Consider the following 13,118-nt stretch of genomic DNA (forward strand, 5'->3'; position numbering starts at 1 on the left):
GTGTGTGTGTGTGGGGGGGGGGGGGGGGGGGGGATTGAATTGTAAATGTCACTGATGAGTAAGTCATCATGTAAACGCCTTTTGACCGCATCGAATTACGAATTGAGGGCTTCTCTTGTACAGCTCGCTCATTCGGCATCACTGTTACTTGCTCCGCACACTACATCCACTACAGAGGATGTTCTGTGGAGTGTCTATGTGTGTGTCTGGTGCGTCTGTCTTACCGGTCGACAAGGTTGTAAGGCTCAGCTCTGACTGAGGAGAGGCCCACTAGATAGGGTGGGAGGGTGCCCAGTGGCGTAGTCTTCCTCAGGGACTGACTCCACAGTTGACAGTAATTTGTAGTACTCATCTTCTCCATCCAGCACTTTGATTTGACTGTGATGTGAGAGAAGACAAGAAGAGAGGATGGAGGAGTTCAACCCAATAATGTACTGTAGAGGAGTGATGCAGTTATTCTCACTAAAAACAAAAACAAAATGTAGACATTTAAAATAAAAACAATATTTGCAGATACGGCTGTTAAGGAGTTCATACTTTTCCAAGCACACGGATCTTGTTGACTGAACCAGGATGTAATTTATAGTACAAATACAAGTTAGACCTTCAACAATTGAAATGAGCATGCTGACGAAGCCTCAATATGTAACCCCCTCTCTAATGACGCAGAGCAACTGCTCATAGAAACCCGGTTATTTTCGGCGCTCCATTTACATTATGAGAAAACAACTCCATTTCTGGGTTCTCCTATTCCACAAAGGGCCCGCTCTGTTTAGAGTTGCTGTAAGAAGGAAAGCAGTTATTTACCCAAGTTTTCTCGGCTTCCTCTTGCTCCCCTGGTAATCCAGAGTTCTCTGAGGAAAGGGCCGAGAGCACACACAGTCAAAAGATGAGCAGAGAGTCATTAATTTTTAATTCAAAGTGATTTTGTGTTGAATGCGAGGCAGATGCTGATAATATCAGAAGTCACAGCATAATTTTTTTCTGATCAAAGGGCTCAAGTGAGTCTGATGAAGCATGCATCTTGCTCAGCTTTGATAAACCACATCAATTATTCACCGTGAAGGCAGACATCCTGACATGAAAGCAACAGATAAAGAGCATAAGCACATGTTCAAGACAAGAGGCAGAGAGAAGCGTGGGGGTGGGGCTCCAGGGTCTGGCACAGGTAAATTTAATTGTATTATCATGTGGAACCAAAGTCAGACAAAGGCCTTTATGGGCACTTTGAACTCACATTTAGCTGGTTGTAGTACAGGCTGTCTTCGGGGCTATTGAGCAGCTTGGGCTGCTGGCCCCGCCGGCGAGGGGTTCTCTGCTGTAGCTTCACCACTGGACCTGCAACAGAGGAAAGCAGGGGCACTGATCCAACCCAGCAAAACTCACAACAACAAGCACCATCACTAAATATGATCATCACCATGACGACGGCACCGATTAGAAACAGATTCTGCCGGGCGTCCCGGTAGTGTAGTGGTAGATTCCCTGCCTACCAACACGAGGGTCGCAGGTTCGCACCCCTGTGTTACCTCCGGCTTAGTCGGGCATCCATACAGGCACAACTGACTGTGTCTGAGGGTGGGAAGCCGGATTGGGGGTAGGTGTGCTGGTCACTGCACTAGCGCCTCCTCTGGTCAGTCGGGGCGCCTGGTCGGGGGAAGGGAACTGGTGGGAATAGCGTGATCCTCCCACGTGCTATGTCCTGCCGGTGAAGCCCCCACTGTCAGGTGAGAAAGAAGCGGCTGGCAACTGCACATGTGTGGGAGGAAACATGGTGCTAGTCTTGGCTCTCCCCAGATCAGCAGAGGGTGGAGCAGCGACCGGGGCAGCAGGGGGAAAAAATTGGCCAAGTACAATTGGGGAGAAAATGGTGAAAAAAAGAAACAGATTCTGCAGATGACTTATTAAATCCTTGTCGCACTGTGCAGAAAGTGGTGAAAATATCACCTACATTACTGAGGTGAGATTATGTAATGTAGTGGATGAGCCTACTCCATAAAATGTTAACATTGCACAAATTCACCCCCATGAACCGCATCTAATTAATCTCTCCTGACAGGAGTACAGCAGACCATGGTTAAATGTGTCAAACAACTACAATGGCAGGGAGCTGAGGTGAAATTGGGGTGTGTCGTGTGTGGTATTGAATCCACTTCTTATTAAGCAGGTATTTGGACTACCTGTGCCCAGAACCAGGAAGTCAAAAAGGGAGGAAAAACACTTCTTGTTTGGGTTTCCAATATTACACGGGAGCTTACACGTTGTTTAGCAGCATGACTATTAGCATTTATTTCAACTTTAATTTACCAGGCAGATCACTTAAAACAAGTTCTTATTTATACGGACCACACAGCAAATGACAAAACAGATAAAGGGCTTGGAGAAGAAAATTTGTGCAACAATTTGTTTACAGTCTTGAACAGCATTGCTTTTACCAGTGAGCAGCAAAATTAAGATTGGCAACGACATTAGCTTTCATTTGGAATATACCGGTAATAGTTATTGTGTGTAAAAAAAGAAAGAAAAAAAGAAAAAACTGTACATGTGTGAAAATGAAGTGTGAGTAGTTGTCTGGACCCATTTTCATTATAAGGTATTTTAATAACGGCATATAAGAATATTTGGTGAGACTGTTACAAGTCTGAGTCTTAGTAATTTATTGTTTTGATGTATCAAACATTTGTGTAGAGGAGGAGCTATTTACTGTGTGCATTGATGTATCACAATCTGGGAACCCAGAGTCTCTCAGTCTTCGTCAGACTGATAGACTCTGGGTGCCCAGATTGTGTATCACATAATTGAGGTGGCAGCCCAATAGTCTTTTGTGGGATGGGTGCCAGCTTGGTCTTTGATGTTACGTTCAATGAGGTACGTTGTGAAGTCATTATTTTACATTTTTAGCCACTTAAAGGTGCAGGTTTAAGTTTATTCACTGAACACTAGATGCATTATATACTGCACAAGCAGATGTCCATCCTATCAATTACTTACTGTTTATGTATATAGGAGTCAACTCGCGTAATTATTAAAAATTAAAATCTGTGGTCCATTGTTGTGTTTTTACGATGGCATTTGTCACACAATGTTGGCTGATCTTGTATGCTGCCCCTCAGCTGGCCATAAAGATGACTGCTGCATCTCAGCCAGGCACAGCTCAACACGGACCTAAGAAAAGTCCTCCCATTAGTGACATCAGCAGATCTACAGGACTCTAGATGTAGATTCAGCAGATCTACAGGACTCTAGATGTCGATTCAGCAGATCTACAGGACTCTAGATGTCGATTCAGCAGATCTACAGGACTCTAGATGTCGATTCAGCAGATCTACAGGACTCTAGATGTCGATTCAGCAGATCTACAGGACTCTAGATGTCGATTCAGCAGATCTACAGGACTCTAGATGTAGATTCAGCAGATCTACAGGACTCTAGATGTAGATTCAGCAGATCTACAGGACTCTAGATGTAGATTTGTGCCCTGCTTACAAACACGAGGAGGCATTTCTAGTCTCAATGTCACAAACGTGAGCCTTGTTTAACTGTTAAACTGACTAAAGAGCAATTTGCACACACATCAATGTGCCATCCATGGACTGGCAGCATAATCCCTCAATTCTCTGTACCAACTACCTCTCTTCAGATGATGGCATGTTTGGCAGCCCAACATTGTTTTCCCTCATTGTTCAAAGCAATGTGAATTGATCAATGAATTATTCATAACACCACAGAAAGTGAAATGCTATTGATGCCTTTCGCTAAAGATAATGAGCTATATGATAACCTGATTCTTCAAACATAAGGCAATTATGAAGGCTTAGTACATTCTTCTACAACAGCACATGCCAGGTTTCAGGGTTTATGGGTTACAAAAATGTGTTTTAAAGCCCAGACACCTTTACAAGGAAGCATCTATATTTAATATCTGATGTTTCATCTTCTCTGCCTACGTTTTGGGTGAGACAGGACATTCCTGCATCATCTCCTGCTACCTCGGCTTCTTTACCTTGACTAAAGCTGCATTTGCTTTTTCCATCTTAACACTACTTTATACCCACTTTGAACACACCTCATCACTTCTCAATCCTATACAGTACATCAAAGACCAGCCCCCCTTCCCCACAGAAGCGCGCACGCACGCACGCACGCACGCACGCACACACACACACACACACACACACACACACACACACACACACACACACACACACACACACACACACACACACACACACACACATCTTAATGTTATTCAAACCAGCATACAGTAGGTTGACTAAATTCCCACTTTGTAAATGCCCAGAAAGCTCCGGTCAGTTCTAGGATGCGAGCCGACTTTTTGCTGTGAATCTAGCTATTAATGACTTAGAGGTGTGAAGTACCATCTACTGTACGGTTGTCCTGTTATCCCAGTGATTTGCTTGGATATTTGGGTATCTATTAAAGGGATAGTTCTGTTTGTTTGAAGTTGGGTCCTATGAGGTACTCTCATACAGTCAGTGTACTGGGTAAAGCACTCTGGACGCATCGTGCACCGAGATAGGAGAACTGCACTCCAGCTGCAACAGGCACAGAGAGCTGTCTGCTGAGTGTGAAGGGGGCCATGAGCAAAAATGTAAAAAACAACAGAAAGAATACATAAAATGCTTCCATACTGCTCACCTGGCATAATGCAAGTCTCCACAAGCCCTGAGATGCTAAGTTGACTTGAAAATATGTAATTTACACCCTGTTTTTAGCTAAAATCGTCACTATAGCAAGGTTGTACCCTAGTTGTTGTAATTTCAGCTGCTAGCTCCAGTGACGATTTCAGCTAACAACAGGGTGTACATGACATCTTTTCAAGTCAACTTGGCATCTCAGGGCTTGTGGAGACTTGGATTATGCCAGGTGAGCAGTATGGAAGCATTTAATGTATTTTTTCTGTTGTTTTTTACGTTTTTGCTCATGGCCCCCTTCACACTCAGCAAACAGCTCTCTGTGCCTGCCGCAGCTGGAGTGCAGTTCTCCTATCTCGGTGCGCGATGCATCCAGAGTGCTTTACCCAGTGCACTGACTGTATGAGAGTACCTCATAGGACCCAACTTCAAACAAACAGCACTATCCCTTTAAGCTAGGTTTGGTAAGACTAATGTAGATTTCAGTGTGTATTTAATCTATTTAATCTAAACAACAATCAACTTGGTTGGTTCCAACATACAGTAGCCTGGTTAAAACCATGCTGATCACGTGATCTCACATTCTGTTTGGCTCTACCTATCAGAACGAAACAGAATGTGAGATCATGTGATCAGGATGGTTTACCAGGCTAGGTATCAAAAGCACTGCGGTTGGAATTAGATTGAGATAAACAAACTGAACATTATGTTAGCTTTATGAACTAGCTTTTTGAAGGTTGAAAAAGCTATCCTCATGACATGCTGTCACCTAATTATCTAATACAATTGAAAGGGTTGCACCTCAAATTTCAGTAATATGTCCGTATGTAGGACATTGTTCTGCTAATGATATCTGAAATGGGTTTGATAAGCAAATTTCATATTCCCCTGAAAGCGCATCAAAGCACTCAATCACGAATAATGAATCCTGAAGGCCTTGAAAGAAGTTTCAAAATGGAATCATATTGCAAAATAGCGTAACCAAACAACCGCATGGGCTGTTTATACTGTACATGTTCAACCAACCTACGGTACTTTTTGAGGTACCTCTTACGAATGTATTCACAGTTTATAAAACCAACTCCACTAACAAAAATAAGTGATATACTGTCTTCTAACTGCATTCATTGCAAGAGCCCCTCTTACAACAGTGGTTCTCAACTGGTGAAATGTGTGCATGAAAAAAGAAAAGTTCTTCTACTCCTTGAGGAAGCCTTGTCCGTGGCTGGCATTATGGTCTTTCAGATGGTGTAGCGGGCACATTTCTAAAGCCAGAGTGAAGATACTGGTATCTTATGAAACTAGATGACCTAAGGCATCCATTGGTACCAACCCTGTGATGCTAGCTTGTCAAGAAGGTGAGGTAAATAGCACTCCAATGCTAGGATACATTTTGGCATGGGAAAAACTGGCAAAAAAAACAAACAAAAAAAACAAACAGGCCAGCACTCTAAATGACAGACAGCAATAGATGTTTCAGCATGAAGTTGAACGTTTGGATTGAGTGTGCTTGCTACAGTATTGGTGAGTTTGGACGACATTTTCAAAGGGGTCCCTTGACGGCTTTCACCTCAAGATATCTGAATGAGAATGGGTTCTATGGGTACCAACGAGTCTTCCCTTTACAGACATGCCCACTTTATGCTAATACCATACAGTATTTGGCAAAAACCATGCAGTTTTTTGCATGAATTACCGTATATTTGAATATTTCTGCATACTCCATAAACATTATTGGAATTGCATAAATTGGGTATGACTGGAAATCTGAGATTCTTGTGGATTCAATGAGCCAAACTGTATTCATGTGAGATTATGTTAGTCCCCATAGTAGCAATTTAATTTTAGTGAGACTCAAGACCATTTTGACCTGACTGTATAAAATTACCTATTGTGATGGATAATCATAGCCTCATGAAACTTTATAACCACACACTAGAGACCTAGACCATTCAGAAAAGAGCATCAGCAGTTTAACTTATATAAGCATATATACCTGTAATTCTGCCTTTTTATTTAATTCAACAAAGTTCTGCCTTTTTATTTCATACAGTTCAAATTAGATTATTGAAACCTGATGAGCATCACCAGTTTAAACTTGTTTAAAAGGCATATACTATAGGCCTAAAAATTATAACCTGAAATTTGGGTTGCGACCATCAACGGCACAGTGGTGGAAAGGGTGGACAGCTTCAAGTACCTGGGAGTCAACATCCACCAGGACCTGACGTGGGCCGGTCACACCGCCACTGTTGTCAAAAAGGCCCAACAGCGAATACACGGACTCAGGCGCCTGAAGAAATTTGGGCTAAGGCCAGAAATCCTTAGGGACTTCTACAGAGGCACCATTGAAAGCCTGCTGACTGGCTGCTTCACCACCTGGTACGGGAACTGTACCACCATGGACCGCAGGGCGCTACGGAGAGTGAGACACGCGGCCCAGCACGTAACAGGATGTGAGTTTCCAGAACTGCATGAACTGTATAAACAGCGGTGCCTCAGGAGGTCCCTGAAGACACAAACCATCCCCACAACAGCCTGTTCTCCCTGTTACCCTCAGGGAGGAGATACAGGGTTCCAAAAGCACGCACAAATCGCTTGAGGAACAGTTTCTTCCCGCAGGCCACGAGACTCCTTAACATACACAAATAGTGTAGTAGCCGTACTGTACCGTACTGTAGCTGCTACCATTACGTATGTCTAATGTTTAATTGTATGTTTAATAAGGTACATGCTATTTGCACCTGTATGTCAAATACGTTGAATTTAAAATGTTTAAGCACGTCTAAAGTATGCACACGACATGTGCACCTATGTGCAGTGAATATGCCACTGTCTCTGACTTGTCTTATCACTATACTGCCTTATTGTTGTTGTGTCTCTTGCTGTTTTTGCACTCATATGCCCTGTTATATTTGTACTATGTTGTAAACGGAGTCCACAGCACAAGAATTTCACACGTGATACATGGAGTGACAATAAAAATCTTGAATCTTGAATCTTAATGACGAAAAACGTGGGTCGTGAGGCTAGACCAGTTGAGAACAACTGGTATACAACATAACTCCGGTAGAATCTTATGAAGGTCTTGGGGAGACAAATTCCCTGTGAGCTCCAGACCCTCCACTGTGACTGAAAGAGATGATCTCTTATTTGGCCTGATATCCTGCTGGATTCCTGTCTACTACTGCAGATCTGTCCAAAACACAACACACGGGCTTCAACATCACCATCTACTGCAGATCTGTTCAAGTCCAAAACACAACACACGGGCTTCAACATCACCATCTACTGCAGATCTGTTCAAGTCCAAAACACAACACACGGGCTTCAACATCACCATCTACTGCAGATCTGTTCAAGTCCAAAACACAACACACGGGCTTCAACATCAGCATCTACTGCAGATCTGTTCAAGTCCAAAACACAACACACGGGCTTCAACATCAGCATCTACTGCAGATCTGTTCAAGTCCAAAACACAACACACAGGCTTCAACATCAGCATCTACTGCAGATCTGTTCAAGTCCAAAACACAACACACGGGCTTCAACATCAGCATTTATCCAATCTGACCTGCAGCGATTAGAGCGTGCAGCAGATCAGAGGATGGGTCAGGCTTCCCATCTCTCCGCCTCTGTTTGGGAAATCACTGTCATTTGATCCGGGCCAGCCCCGGAGGAATGCTGCTCCTGCAGATACATTACAGGCATGGAGGCTGCCAAACTGGCCTCTGGCATGACAGTCCGGCTTGGACCCAGGCAGGCAGGCAGATCTGGGAAGGGGTCAGACTGTGGCTCACACTGGGGCTGCTAAGTGATCGTGGGTAACGTCTGCTGTTTGGAGGTGGGGAGGAATAACGGTCAACCCGGGAATACAGAGGCGTTGGAATTCAAACAATATTGATTTCTCCCTATCAAAAGAGAGCCCAGAAGAGTTCGCTCGTCTTGGTGAGAGACTTACGTTCATGTTTGCTTCTTGAGATAAAAAGGATGGGAATTCTTTTTGAGATAGGTATTTCTTTCATTTTCAAAGAGGAGCCGATGACTCGCATTACATCTCTAAATACCACTTTGAAATCCCTTGAAAATCAGAGCGCTCCTCAGAAACAACATAAAAGAGCTGCTAAAAGGGATTTTTAGTGGAATAAATTAGAGATGTATCGATTTACTCGCCTAAATCACGTGCCGCGATCACCTGACTTCTCCCAGACCACAAAAGAGCCACTTGGGCTTTGTTTATTCAGATGGAGAGAGCAGAGGCATGGATTATAAGGAAAAATCATCAGCAGGGGCCTTTGATGTCTAAATGAGGCATGTGCAACCCAGACCCCTCTCTTTACCTCACAACCTCCCCCTAACACACACACACACACACACACACACACACATAAACCTTGTGTGCATGCACACGCACACGCACACACACAGACACATAAACCTTGTGTGCATGCACACGCGAAAACACACACACATTCACACACATAATTCGCCAGTTGCAAACAAAGGCAGATATCTGGAGTCCAACTTGCAGAGAAGTTCCAGAGGTTTTCAGGGCTCCTGAGATTTATTACCACTGTCTTCATTTGGGACATCATAGTTAAATGGTAACTCATGTGCTTTGAATTATAAGACACACTGGTCAAATCACGAAGGTTCTGCAGATAATGCTCCAAAGGGCAGTTCCTGCATCTGTTTTCACTAATGCAGGCAGAGGATGTTGTTACTTACAACCAATTTTTCACACTGAAATCAATCATTTCCCCTGACGGCAAATTTGGAACTTTGACTCCAAAAGAAATGTTTGTGCGGAAAAAATATGTAAACTTTGTGGAAGTCAATCATTTGTCAGACATGCAATACGTATAATGTATCAGTGGGAAGAGAGCAGTGAGTCCCAGTAAAAACCCGCCCACAAACAGATTCACAAATGAATGGTTTTGAGCATGCACACATATTGGGCATATATGTGCTTTTCCCTGAACAAATAAAAGCACTGATCACTAGGTTATAAGTTTGACTGAAGAAAAGATATGTTTATTTAAATATAGTATGATGACCACCACACCAATATCACCATTATAAACCAGTTTGTGCACGGAAAACTTTGATAAACTGTACCAAATGACTGAATCTACTGGTGTGATAGCACAGAGAACTTTACAGTATCATCCTCTACCTTGATTTTATGTCTGAAGAGATTATTCTGTTGAAAGTGTGATGATGAGTAGTTTGGAAGTACATCCTGTTAACTACTCCCACTGACATTAAGAGGATTATGTAGGCAGCGGCAGACAGAGGCAACTCCTTCCGTTAAGTTGAGTCTTTCCTATCCCTTCCAAATCTCTGCTGCCGCTACGCCGAGCCTGTAATTTGCCTAAAACTGAAGGCATCCGCTTGAGACGCTGGGATATGCCGAGACAGACCGATAAATCAAAAGGCTGAGAGACAGCGAGAGGGAGGGAGAGTATTTGTCTAGAGAACATGGAGAGGGTGGATCATTTGTCTGGCAGATGTTATGTTGATATGATGTTGCTGCTGCTGATGGTGGTAATGGTGGTGATGGTGGTGGTAGAGGCTGGCTGAAGAGCGCCTGGTGGTTGCAAACAGTGGGAGGACATGTGGGGAGTGGTGTCAGAGCTGTTGGTAATGAGGGAGTTGGATGCTAGGAAAGTGAGAAGGATCAGTGAGTGTGGGTTTGACCTCGTTGTGGGGAATAACGGTGTCCTAACACCGCCTTTCCATTGAACTCCAGCTGTAGCTAAACAGTGGAGAGTGAGCTCAGGGCTCCAAACAAAATCAATTCTTATTGACTGCACCACACTATAGACTGAGGGCACAACTATAACCAATAAAATCAGTATTAACTCAAACTATTCTTCGCCCTGCTTTTGTTTTCCTCGTCTCCTCTCTTCAATCGAGCAGGTTAATCATCTTCGTAGATGCAGAGGTAATTGGTCCCTGTGTTGTGGCTCCACTTTCTCAACGTCTCTTTCTTGACATGTATGTTTACCACAACTATAATCTTCAAAAAGCCTGTTAACATAAGTAGCTCAGCTTTCATCAACCATAAAGTCAGCTCTGACTGATCCTCAGGCTCCATCCTGTTTACCATGCTGAGGAGCATGAGGAGCACTCTGATCATATCTGCTGCTGTTTACCACGCTGAGGAGCATGAGGAGCACTCTGATCATATATGCTGCTGTTTATCATGTTGAGGAGCATGAGGAGCACTCTGATCATATCTGCTGCTGTTTATCATGCTGAGAAGCATGAGGAGCACTCTGATCATATCTGCTGCTGTTTATCATGCTGAGAAGCATGAGGAGCACTCTGATCATATCTGCTGCTGTTTATCATGCTGAGGAGCATGAGGAGCACTCTGATCATATATGCTGCTGTTTATCATGTTGAGGAGCATGAGGAGCACTCTGATCATATCTGCTGCTGTTTATCATGCTGAGAAGCATGAGGAGCACTCTGATCATATCTGCTGCTGTTTATCATGCTGAGGAGCATGAGGAGCACTCTGATCATATCTGCTGCTGTTTATCATGCTGAGGAGCATGAGGAGCACTCTGATCATATATGCTGCTGTTTATCATGTTGAGGAGCATGAGGAGCACTCTGATCATATCTGCTGCTGTTTATCATGCTGAGAAGCATGAGGAGCACTCTGATCATATCTGCTGCTGTTTATCATGCTGAGGAGCATGAGGAGCACTCTGATCATATCTGCTGCTGTTTATCATGCTGAGGAGCATGAGGAGCACTCTGATCATATATGCTGCTGTTTATCATGCTGAGGAGCATGAGGAGCACTCTGATCATATCTGCTGCTGTTTATCATGCTGAGGAGCATGAGGAGCACTCTGATCATATCTGCTGCTGTTTATCATGCTGAGGAGCATGAGGAGCACTCTGATCATATATGCTGCTGTTTATCATGCTGAGGAGCATGAGGAGCACTCTGATCATATCTGCTGCTGTTTATCATGTTGAGGAGCATGAGGAGCACTCTGATCATATCTGCTGCTGTTTATCATGCTGAGGAGCATGAGGAGCACTCTGATCATATCTGCTGCTGTTTATCATGTTGAGGAGCATGAGGAGCACTCTGATCATATCTGCTGCTGTTTATCATGCTGAGGAGCATGAGGAGTACTCTGATCATATCTGCTGCTGTTTATCATGCTGAGGAGCATGAGGAGCACTCTGATAATATCTGCTGCTGTTTATCATGCTGAGGAGCATGAGGAGCACTCTGATCATATATGCTGCTGTTTATCATGTTGAGGAGCATGAGGAGCACTCTGATCATATCTGCTGCTGTTTATCATGCTGAGGAGCATGAGGAGCACTCTGATAATATCTGCTGCTGTTTATCATGCTGAGGAGCATGAGGAGCACTCTGATAATATCTGCTGCTGTTTATCATGTTGAGGAGCATGAGGAGCACTCTGATCATATCTGCTGCTGTTTATCATGCTGAGGAGCATGAGGAGCACTCTGATCATATCTGCTGCTGTTTATCATGTTGAGGAGCATGAGGAGCACTCTGATCATATATGCTGCTGTTTATCATGTTGAGGAGCATGAGGAGCACACTGATCATATCTGCTGCTGTTTATCATGCTGAGGAGCATGAGGAGCACTCTGATAATATCTGCTGCTGTTTATCATGCTGAGGAGCATGAGGAGCACTCTGATCATATCTGCTGCTGTTTATCATGTTGAGGAGCATGAGGAGCACTCTGATCATATATGCTGCTGTTTATCATGTTGAGGAGCATGAGGAGCACTCTGATCATATCTGCTGCTGTTTATCATGCTGAGGAGCATGAGGAGCACTCTGATCATATCTGCTGCTGTTTATCATGCTGAGGAGCATGAGGAGCACTCTGATCATATATGCTGCTGTTTATCATGTTGAGGAGCATGAGGAGCACTCTGATCATATCTGCTGCTGTTTATCATGTTGAGGAGCATGAGGAGCACTCTGATCATATATGCTGCTGTTTATCATGTTGAGGAGCATGAGGAGCACTCTGATCATACTGTATATGCTGCTGTTTATCATGTTGAGGAGCATGAGGAGCACTCTGATCATATATGCTGCTCCTCAGCTCCATCCTGTTTACCACGCTGAGAAGCATGAGGAGCACTCTGATCATATCTGCTGCTCGCTAGCAACAGCTTTCTCTGTGCGTACGCCTCTGGGACTCATTTTGAAAAACATTATTCATATTGTATTAATATTCAGGCTTGGGAGACAGGTGGAGAGAGGTGTGACATGCTCTAAGTGTTCGGCTTACATCGGTACTCTGTGTATGTAGAACTTTTCCAGTGACAACAAAAAAACGTGGCGAATCAAAAGTTGGCACTTCACACATCTGAGAGCGCCCGGAGTACAAACTGCTTTAACGCTCTCTTCTCACTCTAAAATGCAGCATTTGGGGTATT

General features: G+C 43.8%; 1 protein-coding gene across 1 annotated transcript in view; it reads right to left on the reverse strand.

Moving 5' to 3' along the window:
- Positions 1–270: 270 nt before the first annotated feature.
- myo3b (myosin IIIB) overlaps positions 271–13,118 on the reverse strand; it is a gene marked incomplete at its 3' end in the record, with an annotated part of 63,992 nt that continues 51,144 nt past the window's right edge. The window contains 4 exon segments of the mRNA XM_083638172.1: positions 271–290; positions 293–378; positions 808–854; positions 1,238–1,338. Coding sequence (XP_083494298.1) covers positions 271–290; positions 293–378; positions 808–854; positions 1,238–1,338 — 254 coding nt within the window.

Source organism: Poromitra crassiceps, assembly GCF_964638095.1.
Source record: "Poromitra crassiceps genome assembly, chromosome: 6".
NCBI classification, from domain to species: Eukaryota; Metazoa; Chordata; class Actinopteri; order Beryciformes; family Melamphaidae; genus Poromitra; species Poromitra crassiceps.